This window comes from Plodia interpunctella, chromosome 5 (genome assembly GCF_027563975.2).
Source record: "Plodia interpunctella isolate USDA-ARS_2022_Savannah chromosome 5, ilPloInte3.2, whole genome shotgun sequence".
Classification (NCBI taxonomy): domain Eukaryota; kingdom Metazoa; phylum Arthropoda; class Insecta; order Lepidoptera; family Pyralidae; genus Plodia; species Plodia interpunctella.
In genome coordinates this window covers 11,528,291-11,546,509 of record NC_071298.1, presented here as the reverse complement: position 1 = coordinate 11,546,509, position 18,219 = coordinate 11,528,291, and the positions used below count along the sequence as shown (strand labels likewise).

General features: G+C 37.0%; 1 protein-coding gene across 1 annotated transcript in view; it reads left to right on the top strand.

The window, feature by feature from the left end:
• Window positions 1-1,461: 1,461 nt before the first annotated feature.
• The window catches only part of crb (crumbs), a 71,496-nt gene continuing 54,738 nt past the window's right edge, over window positions 1,462-18,219 (top strand). The window contains exons 1-2 of the mRNA XM_053746045.2: window positions 1,462-1,731; window positions 13,840-14,013. Coding sequence (XP_053602020.1) covers window positions 1,677-1,731; window positions 13,840-14,013 — 229 coding nt within the window. The 5' untranslated portion in view covers window positions 1,462-1,676. The remainder of the gene's footprint in view (window positions 1,732-13,839; window positions 14,014-18,219) is intronic.

Below are 18,219 nucleotides of genomic sequence, written 5' to 3'. Positions count from 1 at the left end.
GTCCTACCACCATGTTACAGCTACTGGCTCGGGCTTAGGCTATAAATATTGATATGATGGCCGGAACTAGTCTCATTCACAAATACACTTACCCACATACACACAATTATTTATTGTAATGCATGGATTTAGTAAGTACTTCGAGTACCTACTAATTCCACGTTGTAATGATAATTTGATTGAAAGAAAAATCATTCATTTCACATTTCATTTGTAATCAAAAGAGTGTAATTTTATTCTGTACTAGCTTTTCATAGCAAAATCTCCGTAATTTTTTTATCGCGTACTGTGTAAGACTGGTAAACATATTTAAATTCGCATTTTTTCTTATCATTAGTTCAATTTCCTGTTTTCCGCTACGTGTCTCGTCTCGCAATCTTGTCCAATCCTGCTTCCTGCTATGTAATGTAGATATCCCGTAGCCTTTCCTACATATTGTGCCATCATGTTTTTCGCAATGTGTCCCGTCCCGTTTCCCACTACGTGTCCCATTTCCCGGTCGGTCTCCCACTCCCGCTTTCTGCAACGCATGCCGTCCCATTTTTCATGACGTTTTACGTGACGGTTTTTTATTAACCACCAACGAAAATTAAATTTTTCTTGTATTTACTATTACTGTTATTTTCTACAAAAAGTAAGTGTCAGTAAGAATTTTCAGCTTTTTATCTTGAAAATTGTATTAAGTCTCATACAATCACCCCTCCTTTTGAAGGTTGAGGGTTAATTATCAGAAAAATCTGAAACACGTATTCATTAATTTGTTGTAAACAACCAAAAACTAAATTTTCAAGTCACTAACTTCACCGGTCTAGAACTTTCATATTACAACAGTAACAGATTTTCACCCATTTTCTTTCTGCAAAATTTTAAAGTAAATCTGCTCCGTGGATTGTTATTTTAATTTTCCTACAGGACGCTCCTCATTTTCCGGGATGAAATGTCTATAAGATGTTAACCCAGGATTCAGAGGTATTTTTGATTCATTAGTTTTTCAATTATCCTACGGGAACCTGACTATTTACCGGGATGAAATATATCTAAGATGTTAGCCCGGTATATAAGGTACCTACATACCAAATTTCAAGCAAATCGGTCCAGTAGGTTTCGAGTGATGCGCTTCAGACAGACAGATAGACAAAAGTTCCAAAACTACTATATTTTCGTCATCTATATCAGTAACTAAGAATATTCCATGAAGAATTAAAAAAAAATCCAATGTACAAATTTGACCTTTCTTCAGTTTTATTATATGTATTGATTTTAGTATTTAATAACAAATATAGTTAGTGCAACTTTGATCTATGAGCGCAACAATAGATTGCAAGATGACAGAGGCAACGGATGAACGTACGAACGTCTTTCGAACGAAACGAAACAAAAATCTTGACCAACCAAATGTCAACCAATTACGACTGAATGAAGTATGAAGGAAGTGTCTGAGTCTGTCATTCATTCATTTTTATTCAGTCAGTTTCAGTCATGCGAAGGCGGAGGTGATGTTTATGTTTCGTTTTTTTATTTTCGTGACGTTAGGGCTTGTGTTTTTCGTATGATTTTGTTTAATTTAATTAACTTTGAAGTTTCATTTAAGTGAATTATGTACTAATAAACTATCTGTGCTTATTTAGCGTTCATGTTGTTTCTGTGTGTTGTGTTTTGTTGATTATTTCGAAATAATGAAGGTAGACATGAACAGAACGCGGCGGAGGCGCGCGACTGCAGACGTAGCAGGTACAATACTAATAATATTCCATTATATACAATACTTACATCTTTGTCGCCTAAATCTATAGCAATCACTAATTTCAATTGTATACTTTTTCAAAATGAACAGAAAAATGTGTTAGATATATGTAGATCGAAAATGGGCGTATGTACCTGTTCAAAAATGTTTACTTGTATGTAGGTATATCTCGTTTTTATATTTTGATCTTAGGTATTTCGCTACGTTTGTATGTCGCGGATGTTAGCTATGTAAATTTAAAAATAAAAATTGCTTTTTATAAAGTAGGTAGATAATATGGGTGGCGTAGGTTTACCTATTTTACTTTTGTTACACATAAATTTGACAATAGAAGGAGGCCAGTTGTGACTGAAGGTGTGAAGGTGAAGCCTACAATTTTTAAAATTGCTTTACAAGTACTAAGTACACATTAAAAGTTTGCACTCTGTATATGTATTCCATTTAGTATTTTATGGGAGCAATAAAACCAATGCAATAATGTGGCTTCTCAGTCAAAATGAATTGCACGAGTGGATAAATATATAAATGAAATAATAAACTGCTGTATGTAGGTCTCTACCATGAGGTGGTTTATTAATTAGCCTGCATCCAGCATATCTCTTTACATTTTTAAGGCTGGTCACCAATTGAACGCTGATAATCATCAAGACACAATAGATAAACAATAGTCATGTGGTAGCCGGCTACTGGTGAATATCTGACGGATTCATAAATTAGACTTTTAACAGGTATTTTCCCTTTAATGTATGTGATTGAGGCATATCAAACCACAGACAAATGCTAGTATTGTAATTATGCTTTGGCAAACTAAAAGTGAAAAATGGGGGATTAAATGAATAGACACATTTTTTTCATAGTAGCAAAGGCTTTAGTGTACACTTCAAGTTTACCTTTTACACCATTTTATTTAGTAAATAAATTCAATTAAATGGAAAATGATTCACCTGGTTGTCTTGGGTCTTGTATGATAATGTGTGGACATTTTGGGGAAGAACATTTCCATATGGATCTGAATGTCAAAGCATGATCAGAAATGAAACTTTCTTAATCACTATTTCATGGGAAATGTTAATTATAAATGTTAAATGATAATTAAAAATACCTACCACAGCTGAAAAATAAATAAACTGTATCTTGTTTTAGTCCAATTTTTACTTACTTAAAGTGTTGGTAATATGGGTTGAGTTCACACAACACATGACTTGAATTGACTTTAGGACAAATTCAGTCTGTGTGATTTGCTCCTATGTTCAATATTAAAATTTTATATTTGAAACCAAAATACTAAATATAACATTGTTAACAGGCAGACCAGGCTATGAAAGTGTATAACAAAAGTGAAAATCCCAACATTTGCTCCCATCTCTCACACAAATGAAAGCTGTTGTTTGGTGTTGTGCTCACTGCGCAGGTGTTAGTATGCTTTGTCTTTGTCCAACAATTATTTTATTCTGTTTACCTACTTTTAATTACAATTGTGCGATGTATTAATTTATGGGTGCTTGTTGGTCCATCACATTGATTTTGGGTGAGTTGTAGAGTGACATGGCTACTTCACGCTGTGGCCGGAGCCTCAGGCTCAGTTTCAATATTAAGTTTAGCAATCTTCACAATTTGGATTCCTTTAAATTATTTATGTTTAGATAATACATTTAATTGTTGCCACTTTTACATATGCAATATGTACATTCGATGATATAATCTGAATAGCCAAAGCTCACTCAAGCCATGACAAATTGGTAAAATGCAGTTTACAAAAATACAAACACTCTGATCTAGGTATAACATAAAAAGATTGATTAAAAAGATAATGAGATTAGCTCAGGTGAATGAAAACTTATTTTATCTGCAATGATGGTGGTGAACTATAAAAACAAACAGAAAAAAAATTGCCATTTACAGGTGTTTCACAGAACAGGTGTTAGACTTTTATCCCGTTAACTACAGGTAATAACACTAAAAACAGCGAATGTATAGGTTGTAGTAGAAAACAAGTGTCAGGGTCTCGATGACCGACGACGAGCATGCTTGGTACGAAATTTTTGTTGATCTCGCGGCAGGTAGCGGTGCATGACCACGCGTGACGCGCGACCTCCACTCTTTTTGTTATTGTTTTGTATATGTAACTAGTCACAAGTGTATCTGAAAATGTAGTGTTCATTTATAGTTCAATAATAGCAGCATATACTGAAACCTGTGAGTAGAACCAAACTAAGCTTCTTGCTTTTAAAAGTTAATTTCTCATTTCCTAAATCTGTTCGGAGTACCTGTCTGTAACTATTTTGCGACACCGCTGCTAAATGTGTGCAATGTGCAGTGTATGCTATTTGGTGTGGGCTCCATCTCAAGAATTTCATATGACGTCCATGCTTAACAGCCACTTAAGTGCGGCCATACATACTTAATCATAAATCCATGATCTTTTATATTGTAATATTATTAATTCATCAAAATCAGTCCCAATGGTTATATGTGAAAGCGTGACTGAAAGACAGAAGGACAGGCCTCCGAATTTATAATACTAGTATGTTTATGGATTTCAATTAAATATACTGTCAAGATTTTTTAAATTAGGTTCCTAAAAATGGCAGTTTAAATTGACAAGTGAGCGTACAGTACAATACAAGGAAAGCGGTCCAGTTGTTTCGACACGCGAAGACAATGGACCTTCCGCCGAGTTGCATAACTGAGCCTGCTCCTCTGCTCTGTTGTCTGAGCACTGCTCACTCAGATACTGATGTACATATCATGGTTCTCTTCTTAAGTATGATAAAGATGACCCCAAAAACTGCTTGAGCTCGAGTCGTAGATGTTTGGATGACAATGTTGAAGCTTTCTGCTTGAATCTTGAGTTGCAAGATTCCACCCGAGACATAGGGACAGCGACATACATTGCGAGTTAAATAAAACTTTGTAAAATGCTGTACAGCGGGATAGGGAACATTATTATACTTCATTGAATGTGGAGTTTAGACAGGTATACAAATAGCATCATTGAACATTTAACGATCAATCACAGTGCATCGCGTGTGAGAAGACCTACAGGTGTCAATTAAACACGACAACGGATTTGCCGCAGGGCCGGACTACCGGTACATTACTAAAGAGCCCCATATAAAAATAAATTAAGAATGCCCCGATATTTGCGTCATTTTTTTCTAATTTGTATCTTTTGTGCATTTGCTATCAACAAAATGAGATCTTATGTGATATCAGAGGTGATATCTATTGTGTGACTTTTTACACCTAAATATTCAGAAATATTTCACTGTATGAATTTGTTGCACTTGAACTACATGTTGTTCGGCTCCGACCTCGGCAAAAAGTAGCTGTCACTCTCCAGCTTCCAACGACCAAAAATCGCCTTAATTCTATGTTTCTTTTGATGTGAAAGAAGAACAAACACACTATCACATTTAGAATATTAGTATGGATATGGATTGACTTGTTTAAGTTGTTCTAATAAATAATTTCAATTGATTAATTTATATTTTAAAACTAATTACAATCTTCTTGAGTTTTTGACTATCGAAGTGATCGTGCGCGTTTGTATCCACTTGACATTGTTGCACTTGAAACTTTCTAAATGGTTATTAAGATGGTAATGATAAAAGATATGTAGTTTCGCCCGACGTCTCTCAACCCTCAGATGTCACATGTGATAAAATGTTTTTTACACATTGCGTCTAGAAATTCACTCAAGAGCATGGGAACATAGCGGTGAAGGTTTATGAACGTGAAGTCAACTTCAAGTTACCGTGCACCTCTATGCGGTGACAATAACAACTAATATGCTATGAATTTAGACAGTAGATGTGAGTAGTTAAATGTACATAGGTAAAACGCACTGTTATCGCACTGTTGAAGACATTTGTTTCTGTATCATGAATTACAATCTTGTTGCGTGCTATACAATAGAGTAATAGTTTGTATGAGACACGCCTAATTCGGCGTTTGATTCGTATGAAATTGTTTCCGAAAGCGTGGAAATTTCGCGGCCGCGCGCTTAAAAGTGACTGTAACCAGCAAGGAAGTGAACGTTTTTACTAATATTCTGACTTCTTTGTTTGCATACAAATTTCGACTTTAGTAAGAAATCATTGACTTGACCATTCATTTATTTATTTTAATAAACTTAGTGTCACATCTTGTTTATTGTTTTCTGTGTAGAAATCTTTCTTCAGCTTTGTGTACTTCACCGTTCCTTCAAGTATTTTTATTAGCCGGCAAACATTTCTCCTTGACCGGCGCGTAATGTGAACTTTTATATATATCTGTGTGGTTTGTGTCTAGTACATATTATCAGTATGTATTATTTATATGTATATCTGCACTTACTATCTTCTAGTATTATATTAACTTTTGAAATAGTAATAACAAAAATAAAAGACGACAAGAGGGACGGAATGTTTAAGCAGAATTAAAAATGGGATACCTAGATGATTTTGGAAGTTGGTCACCCGACACAAACAATTCGGCGACTAACAGTTTTAGTACAATAACGTACAAATCAAAATATAACGTGACAATATCGTATTTTACGGCTATTCGGGTGTGCGGCATTATAGTTTAATACGTGACTAATTTATTGCCCTATTCCATTTCTGTTACTGTATGTAGAACACCTTGTGTTAGATCGAGACTGTCCGTTAGAATTTAGCTTCGAGTGATGTTTTTTTACATCGGTATCCCGATTGTTGCAGAAATGTCGATATTTAAATAAAATATTGTAAAAAAAACTTAAATCACTCATCAAAAATTAATAAAAATAAACTGATCCGACGATGATGTGCCTACGTACTACCAAGTGTTTAAATTTGGATTGGAAATGGAAACCATTGAACACTCACTCAACTGAAATTAATAAGTATAATTGTCATTGAATCCAAGATGAATACTTTAGTAAAACTGCAGTGCATACAATATCAACTGGTCTTACAAGGGTAGGTGAATTAGCACCCAGTCGACGTCGCTTAGTATCAATATTCTTTGTCGATATGGCTTAAATTTCAAGTGACATTGTTTTTACGTTTCGTTTTATTCAGTAGGTTGCACCTGCAACCACTAATTAACGAAAAGCGTTTTTAGACGTGTCACTGAAAGCAGGTGTGGTCGGAGGAGTTGGTCAGTTGGTGCGTGGAGAATAATCGGTGTAGAGTAAAATCTACGAAAACGACGATCTACGAAACGAAATCACAAATTTCTTGATTATTTATGTGGAAATTTGGATTGTTTGTTGTTGAGAGGTAGCATTGTTAAAGCCTGTTTTTTCAGGCTATAAAACTATGAACAATACGATCGTAAAGTAAAACCGGACGGCCCTTATCTAAAGTCAACGGCCTCGCGCCCGAGCGTGCCTTCCGAAGCGTCCTATGTTATTGCCTGTGATTCCATGATTACACCTGTCACAGGCAACATTTACGCTGTTGCGAGGTCTTTGCTCAACGGATCGAAAGACAATTGTAAACCAAGACGGTTGTACGGAGCTGTATTACAATACAGCTCTGTACAACCGTCTTGGTTTACAATTAACAAATAATAATTAACAACAAGTAAAAGCTACAGCTTTTGTAGCTAAAGGGATAGGGTACAATGCGTACTTATCATAATTGCATCACCCGTCATCATACACCACCACTACTTCGTCCCACACACTATAAAGAATACTGAGGTAAAGCTGGTGACGAGATTGTTGATGTGGTGGGTATTTTGGAGGACGAAGACAAAACGTGTGTGTAGCAAAAGCTTGTGACTGAAAAGACTAAGCAAGTAGGTACAACATACTCCACAACGTTAGCATATTTTGCATTAATTAAGATGTTTAGTAATTGTTATGCAGAAGTGTGCCCAAATGTTGACATTGCATTGTATAACAGTTCAATCCTTTTCTCTACGAACATATTTCCTCTAGTATTTTCAGACGCTATTTACAAATTATTTGTTATATTCAACCGCATCACAATTTAGTGTAGGTGGAACTATTGCGAACGTAGTTTCTGAACGAAGTGGTCAAAATTTTACAATGCGTACATTGTGTCTTGCACTGACTTTTCCCATTTCTTGTTGTTCTGAATCATAATGTTAACAAGGGCTAAAATTTTCTTATTTCATTTAATTTCTGCCCAGCCTTTTCTATGTATCAAAGTATAAAAATTAAAATGTATCGCTTAATGACCTATACATGTCCAAAAGTTAATCAATTAAGTTATCGTTCGTTTCCTCTGTGATCCAATGCCATAGTTTACAGTCGATCACGCCTATATTGAAGCTTTGATTGCGTTTTATAGGCTCAGTCATCTATCAAAATATGCACCATTTGGAGAAAGTGTTCAAAACTAGAAAACTGACCATTGTAATAGACCATTAGTTAGAGAGTAATTGGAAATCCATCAATATGTTACGTCAAAATAGAGCACCGACATTCACTCACAATGATTGCTTTTCTAAATGTTTGGATGGGAGATCATAAAAAGTATACTTTGCCAAGCTTAAGCCAAAGAGTTTATTTTTACAAAAAAACCAAAAAGTCGATTTGGGCGATATTATTGCGTCCATAATTAATACAACTGACATCATTCTTCTCATAATAAAACCCATCTGAGAAAGCAAAAAAGAAGATATGGAAAACCCCCGACAGGACCCAAGTCATCCGTTAGCGGCGTACAATAACCGTTGTCAGTTGCCGGAAGGACTCAACATTGATAGCGTGACTCATGGTCCCCTGGACACGGCATTTACCTGAACGCCTGCGTGACGTCACAGCGCGCCATGCGCCCGCGCCGAACGTCGATTGTTTCAAGTGATTCATTCATGTAGCTATTAGAAATTATAACCACATTCTTGAGTATGATAACATGAGTTGTTACATCAAAGCAAAAATGATAATCAACAGTAAAACTACTGTATTGGGTGATACTTTTTTCAGTCCATCATTTTGTTGAAATTACATTGTTGATTAATTGTGATTTTAATAAAAACCACAATTAAGTTCATTATGAAGTCAACTTCAATAGTCTTTTAACTAACCGTATAATAACCGTTTTGTATAGCCGTAGTGGACCTCTTACAATATTATTTCATCTACTTTGTTGTACCCCTCGACTCTACTCTCAAATCCTCCATCCATTTTTTGATGTCTAATGCTTATTATGTGTATGCTCTTATGCTATAGTGTAAAAAATTGCATACTAAAAAAGGGTCGCTAAGGCTCTGACGATTCACAGAAATGCAGCGAATAGCGAAATGTTTAGCAAAAAGGTCAAGTGCAAAAACATGTCAAAAGTTACTAAACAAACTCTTTTAGCTGGGAGTTGTAACGCTTCGTCAAATATCTTCAGAGGATAGCATCAATGAACAGTACTTGGCTAACGGTCCACTGTTGTCTCGTTTCTAGTTAGAACTCTATTCTGATGAAATAAGATTCAAGTTTGAGTGTTCTGAGATGGCCTCGCACGGAAGCCTTCTCTGCTTTGTTCACGCCGTTGCTGACTTTCAGCCATGGTATTGTGTTGTTGAGAATTAGGTCTTTCATCTTTGAATTTAATTGCTACTGCTGTTATAAATAAAATATGGAGTTACTATGCAAATGGCGTTAAGTTCAGATTAGACGGAAAGATTCATCAAAAAACTTTAAAAATTTAATACACATGTAATAATTCAAAAGACGTTGTAGTGTGTGCTGCAGCAATAAGGATGTACAAAGCTGGAATTTTCTAGAACTGAAGTTCGATAGAGAGTGTTTACAATACAAAATATTGCCGCGAGGCGCACCTTACTTATTTGTAGGATAATAAATGTTTACGAGGTTTACTCACAGAATAAGTAACAGTAGTTTAGGAGACAGATCCCTGTCTTGACAGTGCGTACACGCCAACAGTAAATCACGACTTTATCCGCGATCTCTAGTGGTTTCTCCATGATGACAAGCTGAAGTACAGTCGTCAAGTTAACTTTCATGAACCTCTATAATGAGTTTGCGTCGAATTTGTGTAAGTTGATGTGGCGTTGACTGTAGCCGCTATTAGTAAAAGCGCAGGTAAGTCGTTTGTCTTTTGTTATGTAGTTTGTAGCATTTGAATGGGAAGACACTTTCGCTTATCTCACAGTCTTAATCTTGCAAGCATACGTTAAATTGTACATATATCTCTATAGTTTTGTGCTTTGATGATTTCTCTACATGTATGTACAGTAGGTTTTTATAGACCACTTTTAACGTTTTATAGTCCACTGCTGGCGTTCTCTCAATGTATGTTACTGTTTTAGTGGCATACGTTTGGCCTTACCAACCAAATTGACGAAATAGACATACATAGAGAAAAAAAAATGCCTTTATTTACGATACTAAAATTTTGAAGTTCGTCGAGTAAGTAGAGTTGCATATAAAGTTACGTTATCTTATTTACATCATCGATTAGTCATTGTGTCACTCAATATCAGATATTCGTTAACCGGTTTTGGTTTTGGAGCTACAAACCTAACATCGGTCTGAATACAAGCTTAGTAGGAACTATGCCTTTCTAGTCAAACTGTCTGGCCCGGATTGGCAATGTGAGTCTCGGTGGTCTTTTTAGTCAAAGATAATCACCTGTTTTCAAGTTTATACACTGTAATAGCATAGTCAACATCATCCCATGAATCCTCAAAAACTTACAGCAAATTTTGTGTGTTAAAAAAATAACCAAATTTAAAAGTTTTAAAACACAGGGCATCTATTTCATCAAGACCATGTATTTCAAAAATTACAGCATGTAATTGAGGATAATTATTATCTGGGCGCGCTGCAGCTGCATATGTTTTGGTTTTTGTTCTGCATATTTTATTTTAGTGTTTCTAGTTTGACCATATTTTCCTGTGGATCGAGGCTAGTGGCTAAAATAAGAGACCTTTGTCCTGCAGTGGGACACGTAATTAAAAGGTATATAAAAACCAGTTTATAATTAGTCTTCGAACGTGAAGTTAAATTCATTCTGAAAATCATATAGGTACGTAGATAACATTACACATGCACGCTCGTTTCTAGTTTCCACTGAATATACCAATAATAATTTATCTGTAGGTACTGTAATAAATATTGTTCTCGCAACGTTGCTGTGTGAACCAGAGACAATAGAAGTTATAAAGCTGGAACATTATGTAATCTGTGCTAATATAATGAGTAGGGACTTTTACAGTAAAGGTCATTTACTAAGTTAAACTCAAACCTATCAAATTAGACCTTCACAAGCACTTTTTAACCGACTTAAAAAATAGAAGAGGGTTTTTAATTCATCACGATCTTTTTTATCGAAGACAGTTGAGAGACTTAAGTGTTCCTATCACGCCAGGGCTTAAGTCATTATTGTTTTTCATCTATCATATAAAACGATTGTTGTGTTATAACACAAAGTCCTGTCAAAATATTCTACTATACAATACACAAATTCTTAGCATCACTATATTATGTTTCTCACGTTGCGCGGATCACGGAAACAATGCAGTGTGAATGTGTCGTCTGCAGCTGCGGTCGGCGGTATGTCCACGCGACCTTTATGTAACGTAATGATTGTAATTATTGTCACTGGTAATACACTGTGAACACCTTTGTGGATAATGAGTCAGAATGCAATGATTAGAAAGCCAAAAGTATTGAGCGATTGATAAACATAGAATGTATCGGCTCCTTCTGTTCCCGCGAATTGCGTCATATATCTTAAATGGTAGAATACGTTAGGAAAGCTTACAACTTAAGAAGTCGTTGGCGTTTCAGGATTACGACGGACGCCTATAGGTGTCTCTGGCGTTTAAAGAGTTAACACCAAATAGTCTCTCTCTCTCTCTCTCTGTCTCTCTCTCTCTCTCTCTCTCTCATCTGTGTTTTGTCGGTTTCTTCCCCAGCCGTTGAGCGTCGAGGCTCACCGTCCGCTTTCCTACTTTTTCGTCTCCACTTCGCACGGTCCTCGGTCCTCGATCTGTCTCAATCAAGAGAAAGGGCGCGATAAGAGGAGGTACCTAAACGTGAAAACCAAAGAAAATTGTAATGTCAAAAAATTTGAACCTTTGGTGGAGATCACGGAACTAACATTGAGACACGCCCCGATCAATTTTTGCAGGATTGAAGATGTGAATTTTGAACCGGAAAGACAGAAGAACGACGATTGTTCTTTGCCCTCTCTTGACCGATTTGTTTCGCACAATATAACATTGTACTTTTGCTATTTCAATTTTGATCACAAAAGTAGCTTGTTGTTTCGAATAACTAATAAACAAAATTTACTGTTAAAATCTTTTTAAAGCGCCTTCAAACGGATTTTTAAGAAATTTAGAACTTATTACTTTCTCTGCTTAGCAGCATTTTCTGAACCTTCACTTGACAAATCAGATAGACCACACCAGTTCAAATATAACAGTGTATTTGTTTAGTTCTGCTGTTTGTATGTATTATCTACATAAACTCTGGTCACGAATATTCGAGAAGCCACAACTTTCGAACCTTAGATTACCAGCATATAAGAATAGCTTATTGAAGTGTCATAAAATAACAATAAACCGCTCGGCGATGATCGATTTCATGACGAATCGATTGTGTATCGATTACGGCTCACTCTCGCCAGCCAGTCTGTGCGATCACTCGTAATCGTAATTAGATCGAGTCGGCGAGTCTAGGACACTTCGCTCGTGTCACAAAGACCCACGCACGTGACGTTGGTTGACGTTGTGGACTGGACATGGAACCTAATGTAGGTTCTTTAGGTTGAGTGAAATAGCGCTTACATTTATAAAATTTTCTTACTTATATGCTGGCTGGGTATGCTGCGATCGAAAAAAAAATTGTGTCAGCCGCTACTCAGCAATAAAAAGAAATTGAAGTCTTTATTTCAACATTGGACGCGTATGCGATGCGATAAATCAATTGAAGTTACAAGGCTATAAGTATACCTACTAGTCTACTGGCGACTTCCTTCGCGAAATGGTCCCAAAACTTCTTTCTTCTTTTTAATATACCTTCCATAAATCGCCAAACTCATCCTGATTCTCACGTCTATCACTAAGTCCATTATTCTTGCGACCATCTGCTGTGTCACAGGTTGTGTTCACTACGTACCAGTCTTCTGCAACTATCACAAATTTGTAGGTGAATGTAAACGTAAATGTACGTAAAGCAGGTAATTAAAGTTTGACAACCCGTTTCACAACTGCATCTCGTTTGTGAGAAATGAACAGAAGTCATCGTCTTGGAAAGCAGAGCGGTGTAGCGGTGTATGCTGATGAGATGAGTAATGTTTAACATGATAATGACAACATTCTCGCTGATTCATTGAATAGAAACCTGTCTTTGCAACTTCGAAATCTAGAATAGTATTATTGTTAGTTTTGTCATGATATACCGCGATAAAGTTTATATACTTTATCATATCTTAGGGAAGTTTCTTCGAACACAGGTGTATGAGGAGGCCAGAAGTTAAATAGGACAAGGGACGAAGTAGAAGTCTTAGGTACTTTAATTAACAAAACAACATTACTTTTACAACATTACTTAATCTGTCTCAAATCAGAAATTGTATGCTTTAAATAGTAATCAGCTACGAAGGCACAAATCAGTTACGAAGGCAATACTTCAGTTGATTATGCTCACAAAATCGTATCTTTCATTCTACAAAACACGAGCATGGCTGGAAATATGACACGAATTACCTACGTTAAATTGAAACGCTAATATATTTGTAATGAAAGAGTTCAAAATGTTCGCCCCGGTCCGTTACCGTGCGAATCAGTTTTTGTCGGCTGTTGTGTTATGTCCGCCCGTCTGTGACGGCGCACTGAACATCGGCCTGACCTGCACATTGCGGGCTTCTTAATGGCCTGCGCCACGAATGAAGTCCAACATGTACTTATAAATTTCGCGAATAATTATTTTAGCAAATTTTTGTTTGCTAAAATAATATCCGACCTCTTTGACCGCCTTTCCTATAATTCTATAGTAGATATGTACAGACCTTCTGTTATCTGTTTGTACTAGGTACTTGTTTGTATTTGGAAATATTTTCCAACATTAATAATTATGATATCTCGTATAAATCTCCTCCCATACGAAGTTTTAATTGTGTCTCTGGTTCCAGCCCAGCTAGCTCTGGCCGTGTCGTGCGCAGCGTGCCTTGCGCTGGCGCACGCAGCGGAGCCGCTCGGGCCCTCCGACCGGCCCGAGGCCTACTTCAACGGCAGCTCCTACATCCACCTCACCAGGCCCATCTCCCTCAAACAGATCGTCGGCCTCAGCTTCAGAACTTGCGTTGGTGAGTTTTTAAATGCTAGCGACATCGATAGTAATTCATTTTATCCTGTGGCCTGCTGGCTGAATTTTCTTCCTGAATATTTTCATAAAGATAATAGTGAATTCATAATTCATTGTGAAATATAGGTGTACATTGATGGTATTAGTGTTAAAAAAGTCCGTTTTGAAAACTTTAAAAAAGTCCACTCTCGTGTCGACCACTTGGGTTTACAATGACATAATGTAAGATAAAAGAAATAAAATGGATTAAAATAATAGGAAATGTTAATAATTAAAATGGTAATAACAAGAATAGGTGTAAGTGATAATTGGATTCTTTCATGCATTGGGATTTAGGTAAAAATATTTGCTACTGCATTAACATACATAAAAAATATTGGATTGAACTCTTTGGTCCCTTGCTATACCCAGTTTATTACCAAAAAGGCAACGTTTTCTAGATCTATGGGTGATATCTAATTCATCCGGAACGGTGTTTACTTGCCAAACGGGACAATCGGCAATAACGCGGCTATGACAGTAGTCAAATCGACATTACGGTAACGATGTTTTGTCACACACATTACTACGCCAGTCATCATCGTCAGGGATCCACATCGGTGACACCGGCGCAGGTTACATAGCGGACGGCCGTCACGATCGCGACCATAATGCGCTGCTGTGACTACTCCGCGAACTTGATTGCCCCTGCTTGTGTATTTATTAACCGTGTTAGTATGTTGGTTTGGATCAAATCTTAGAAGCTTAATTGGATCTACTTTCTATTATGTACTACTGAGTTAGAATTTTATATGGTAGCAAGAATTTTCTGTTGGTAGTATACGTAACAGCATTAATCCTGGTTACATGGTTAACTTGGGTGCCAACTGAAGGAAACTCGTCAATACGTTAAAAGCAATGACATCAATTTTATGCTGATATAGTAAACAGTAAAAGCTTGTCTTAATATACAAAATCTTCTCTATTCCCCTATAGCCACAACGATATAGATAAATAGCTTTGTTTATGGTATTTCGATAGAAGCTAACTTAATACCTTCTCGATTATGGAAGGGCCGCGAATGACCATTACTTTTACTTACCGGCCTTCGTTACGGACTTGACGTCTTGTGACTGTACCACGTGCAGAAATCTTGTTATTGACGAAACGATCAGCTCCCGAAAGGATCTCAACATACTGACAATAATGTTGCAAACGCTGCAAGCCATATATTTATATAAATACTAGCTTGTTAAATTGCATAACGAAGAGCGACAAGACAAGATTTGCGTCCCCATCTGTCAGTACTCAGGAGTAAATAACCACAACAAAGTTTTGGTTCTGTAACCAAAAGTTTCCCCGTACCGTAGTTACTTAGTAGTTTACTACGTGTATGTTTCCACCACCAACGTAACTATCCTATAGGAGCCTAACGGGCTCCTGCAGGTACGAATAAAACTTGGACGTGGTTCAACCATCGGATCTTTAATTTCCAGAAGCATGCGGTCCGTTGGACCGACGTGATATTTTCTTCAAAGATAAATTTGAAGTCGCAGACAGCGTTGCGTATCAAATGCATTCGTCATTTGACGCGCCTGTTTAAAGAAATCAAACATAGCTTTGCATAATTTGAGATTTCTTTGTTATATCATATCATCCGGAGATGTCTGGATACATTTAATCATCAAGTACTTCGTGTATTTAAAACCCATACTGATATTACAATTAGAAATATGTATGTACTTCTTTCACGTTAAAACGGAGCATTGGATTGAGGTAATTTTTAGTGTGGAGATGAGGAGAGGAGAGTTGGAGTCCTGAAGACGATTCCATTGATTAGCCCACAGGGAAAATATTACCTTTGTCCATTCGACCAGTAGAACTTTGCGATCGGAGCACGGCCAACAAACGCTTTGATCTTCTGATAATTCCGAAACTGTAATTGCACAAATTGCATTCCCGCGCCCGCGTAGTCTCCGATGCGCATCAATCATGGCGCGGGACATTACGATGCATCATCAGGCTTTTTGCTGAAACCTCCAGCCATAGAGATTTAAAAATCGCAGTCGCGCGGCAAATAAAATGCTTGGTAACTATAAAAATCACAGAAAATGTATCGGAGAAAATACAGCCAAGAACATCGAACCGTTTAAAAAAGTTTTTTAATCTCAAAAATCTTACGATAGCTGTTTGTTGATTTTGTTTAATATACTAACGTTTAATATAAGAATCTAGTATTCTGCAGGAGAAACATTGAGATATGTATACATACTGTGCAATACTGTGCATGTGCAACTTACAAGGTCATAGCGACACAAGTTCATACCTCTATTCTGAAACATGTCTGTTGATCATCCACACCCACTTTTCTTAGGAAATTCTCTCATATTTCGGAACGCAAATTATCGTACTTAGTCAGTTAAATAACGAATGTTAGTGAACTCTTCGTAATTGGCCCTGGCGAACCGTTACCGCTAAACTTGGTGTCACTGCGCATTGTTCAACTTGATCGTCCATTTTGTCTATGCATCCTGCTTTGTTTGGCTGCTAAAAGCTCCTTATAAGTATATCTTAATTAATGTTTTGAATAATGCCTTGAATGCAAGTGAGAATTTAAGACTGCGTTGTATTTCGTCTAAGATAAGTAGAAATCTTTTTAGCCTAATGTAGCTATTATTCTCATTAGGTAGTTATCTTTTTAAACATTCCGCGATACGGCGACCTCTTAATTAATTCTTTGATTAGAGAAATTTATTTTCTATATTCTGAGTATTAATTTAATAGGAACCTATTATTTTTAGCTACATTTACTCGTATGTACACCCATCTTTAGATCCATCGATCAATACCCTCATCTAGCCTGTCTACATGTTGTATTACAAGATTGTGCGCATACGCATCATCGGGTGTGAAGGCAGGTATCCAATGCCAGGTGAAAACTAGGGAATCTCGCCGTGTTCTCACGTCACTCGATACGTTCAGCTATCATGCAGGGTTTCTGTTTCTTAAGACGTTAATAGTTTGAAAAATAGAGAATCGATTTATTATTTAACTAGCGACCTTGCCCGGCTTTGCCCGGAGGCATTTATGTATATTATTACGGATTTTGATGCAGTCACACAATGTATACACATTGTGTGACTGTATCAAAATCCGTTGCGTGGTTTAAAAGAATAAATATTAAACAGACAGAGGCGGGAAGCGACTTGGGGTTTTATACCAAGGGATCACGATTCATAATTTCCACCAAACCATCGTTTCTATTATAATTAAATCGCGTATAATACTATGGCTGTTGCTAAGTGACTAGTATCATAACAGAAAGTGTTTTAAAAGTAGCTCAGCCGCGCGTGTCGAGCTAACCTGGTTACCACCCTCTGCGTTTGTACAGTAAACAACGCCTCAAACTATCTGAATGCATTGCAAAGTCGCCGCTATCACCGTCCCGTAGAGGTTATTGCACCGTATCTCGTCTGTACAAGCAATACGATTGTGTGAGCGTTATGCACGCGAACGCAATCAATAAGGCTGACCTATGACCTGCAGTAGGGTTGGCAAATGGTGTGGTTGTGGTTGGCATATTTTATTCATATACGTGTGTTTACGTTTTCTTTTTTCCTAAGAAGGTTTTGCTGGTGCAGCTAAAAATCGTTCCTATTTATTCACTATGTTTCGACATTATTTTAGTTTTTGTTTTATTGGTTATTAAGCTTCATTTAGTTGTTTGCATGAAGGTTGTCCTGGGCAACTCTTTCGTCATATTCCTTGAAATCTGTTCGGTGTTCCAATTGGGCTCATGAGACAACCCTGTCTGGTGACGTCAGAGCAGATTCATTACATTACGAGTACAGTGGGGCGTGGGCGAGGCGGAGTCCGGCAACGTCGCCAGCTCCCGACTCCGATGCACTACACGCAACTATGACATCTAAACTCTTAGTGTAACTGTTCGGGAAATATTGTCCACTATCTGCGCACCGCGGCTCCGCTCACCTGGGAATTTTGGGGTAAAAAGTACACATTAAGTACACGTACAAAAGTCACCCAAACATCAAAATTGGGCAAGTAGTACTGTTATACCTTGCTTATTACAGCTTGCTTAGAAAATGATTGAAGTACAAATTATTATGAAGTTTTAGTTGTCTAGGGCCTAGGTCCATAAATTCATCATTTATATGATTGTTATATACATATTCATCATCTCCGTAAACCTGTCAAGCGCCTGGCTAAG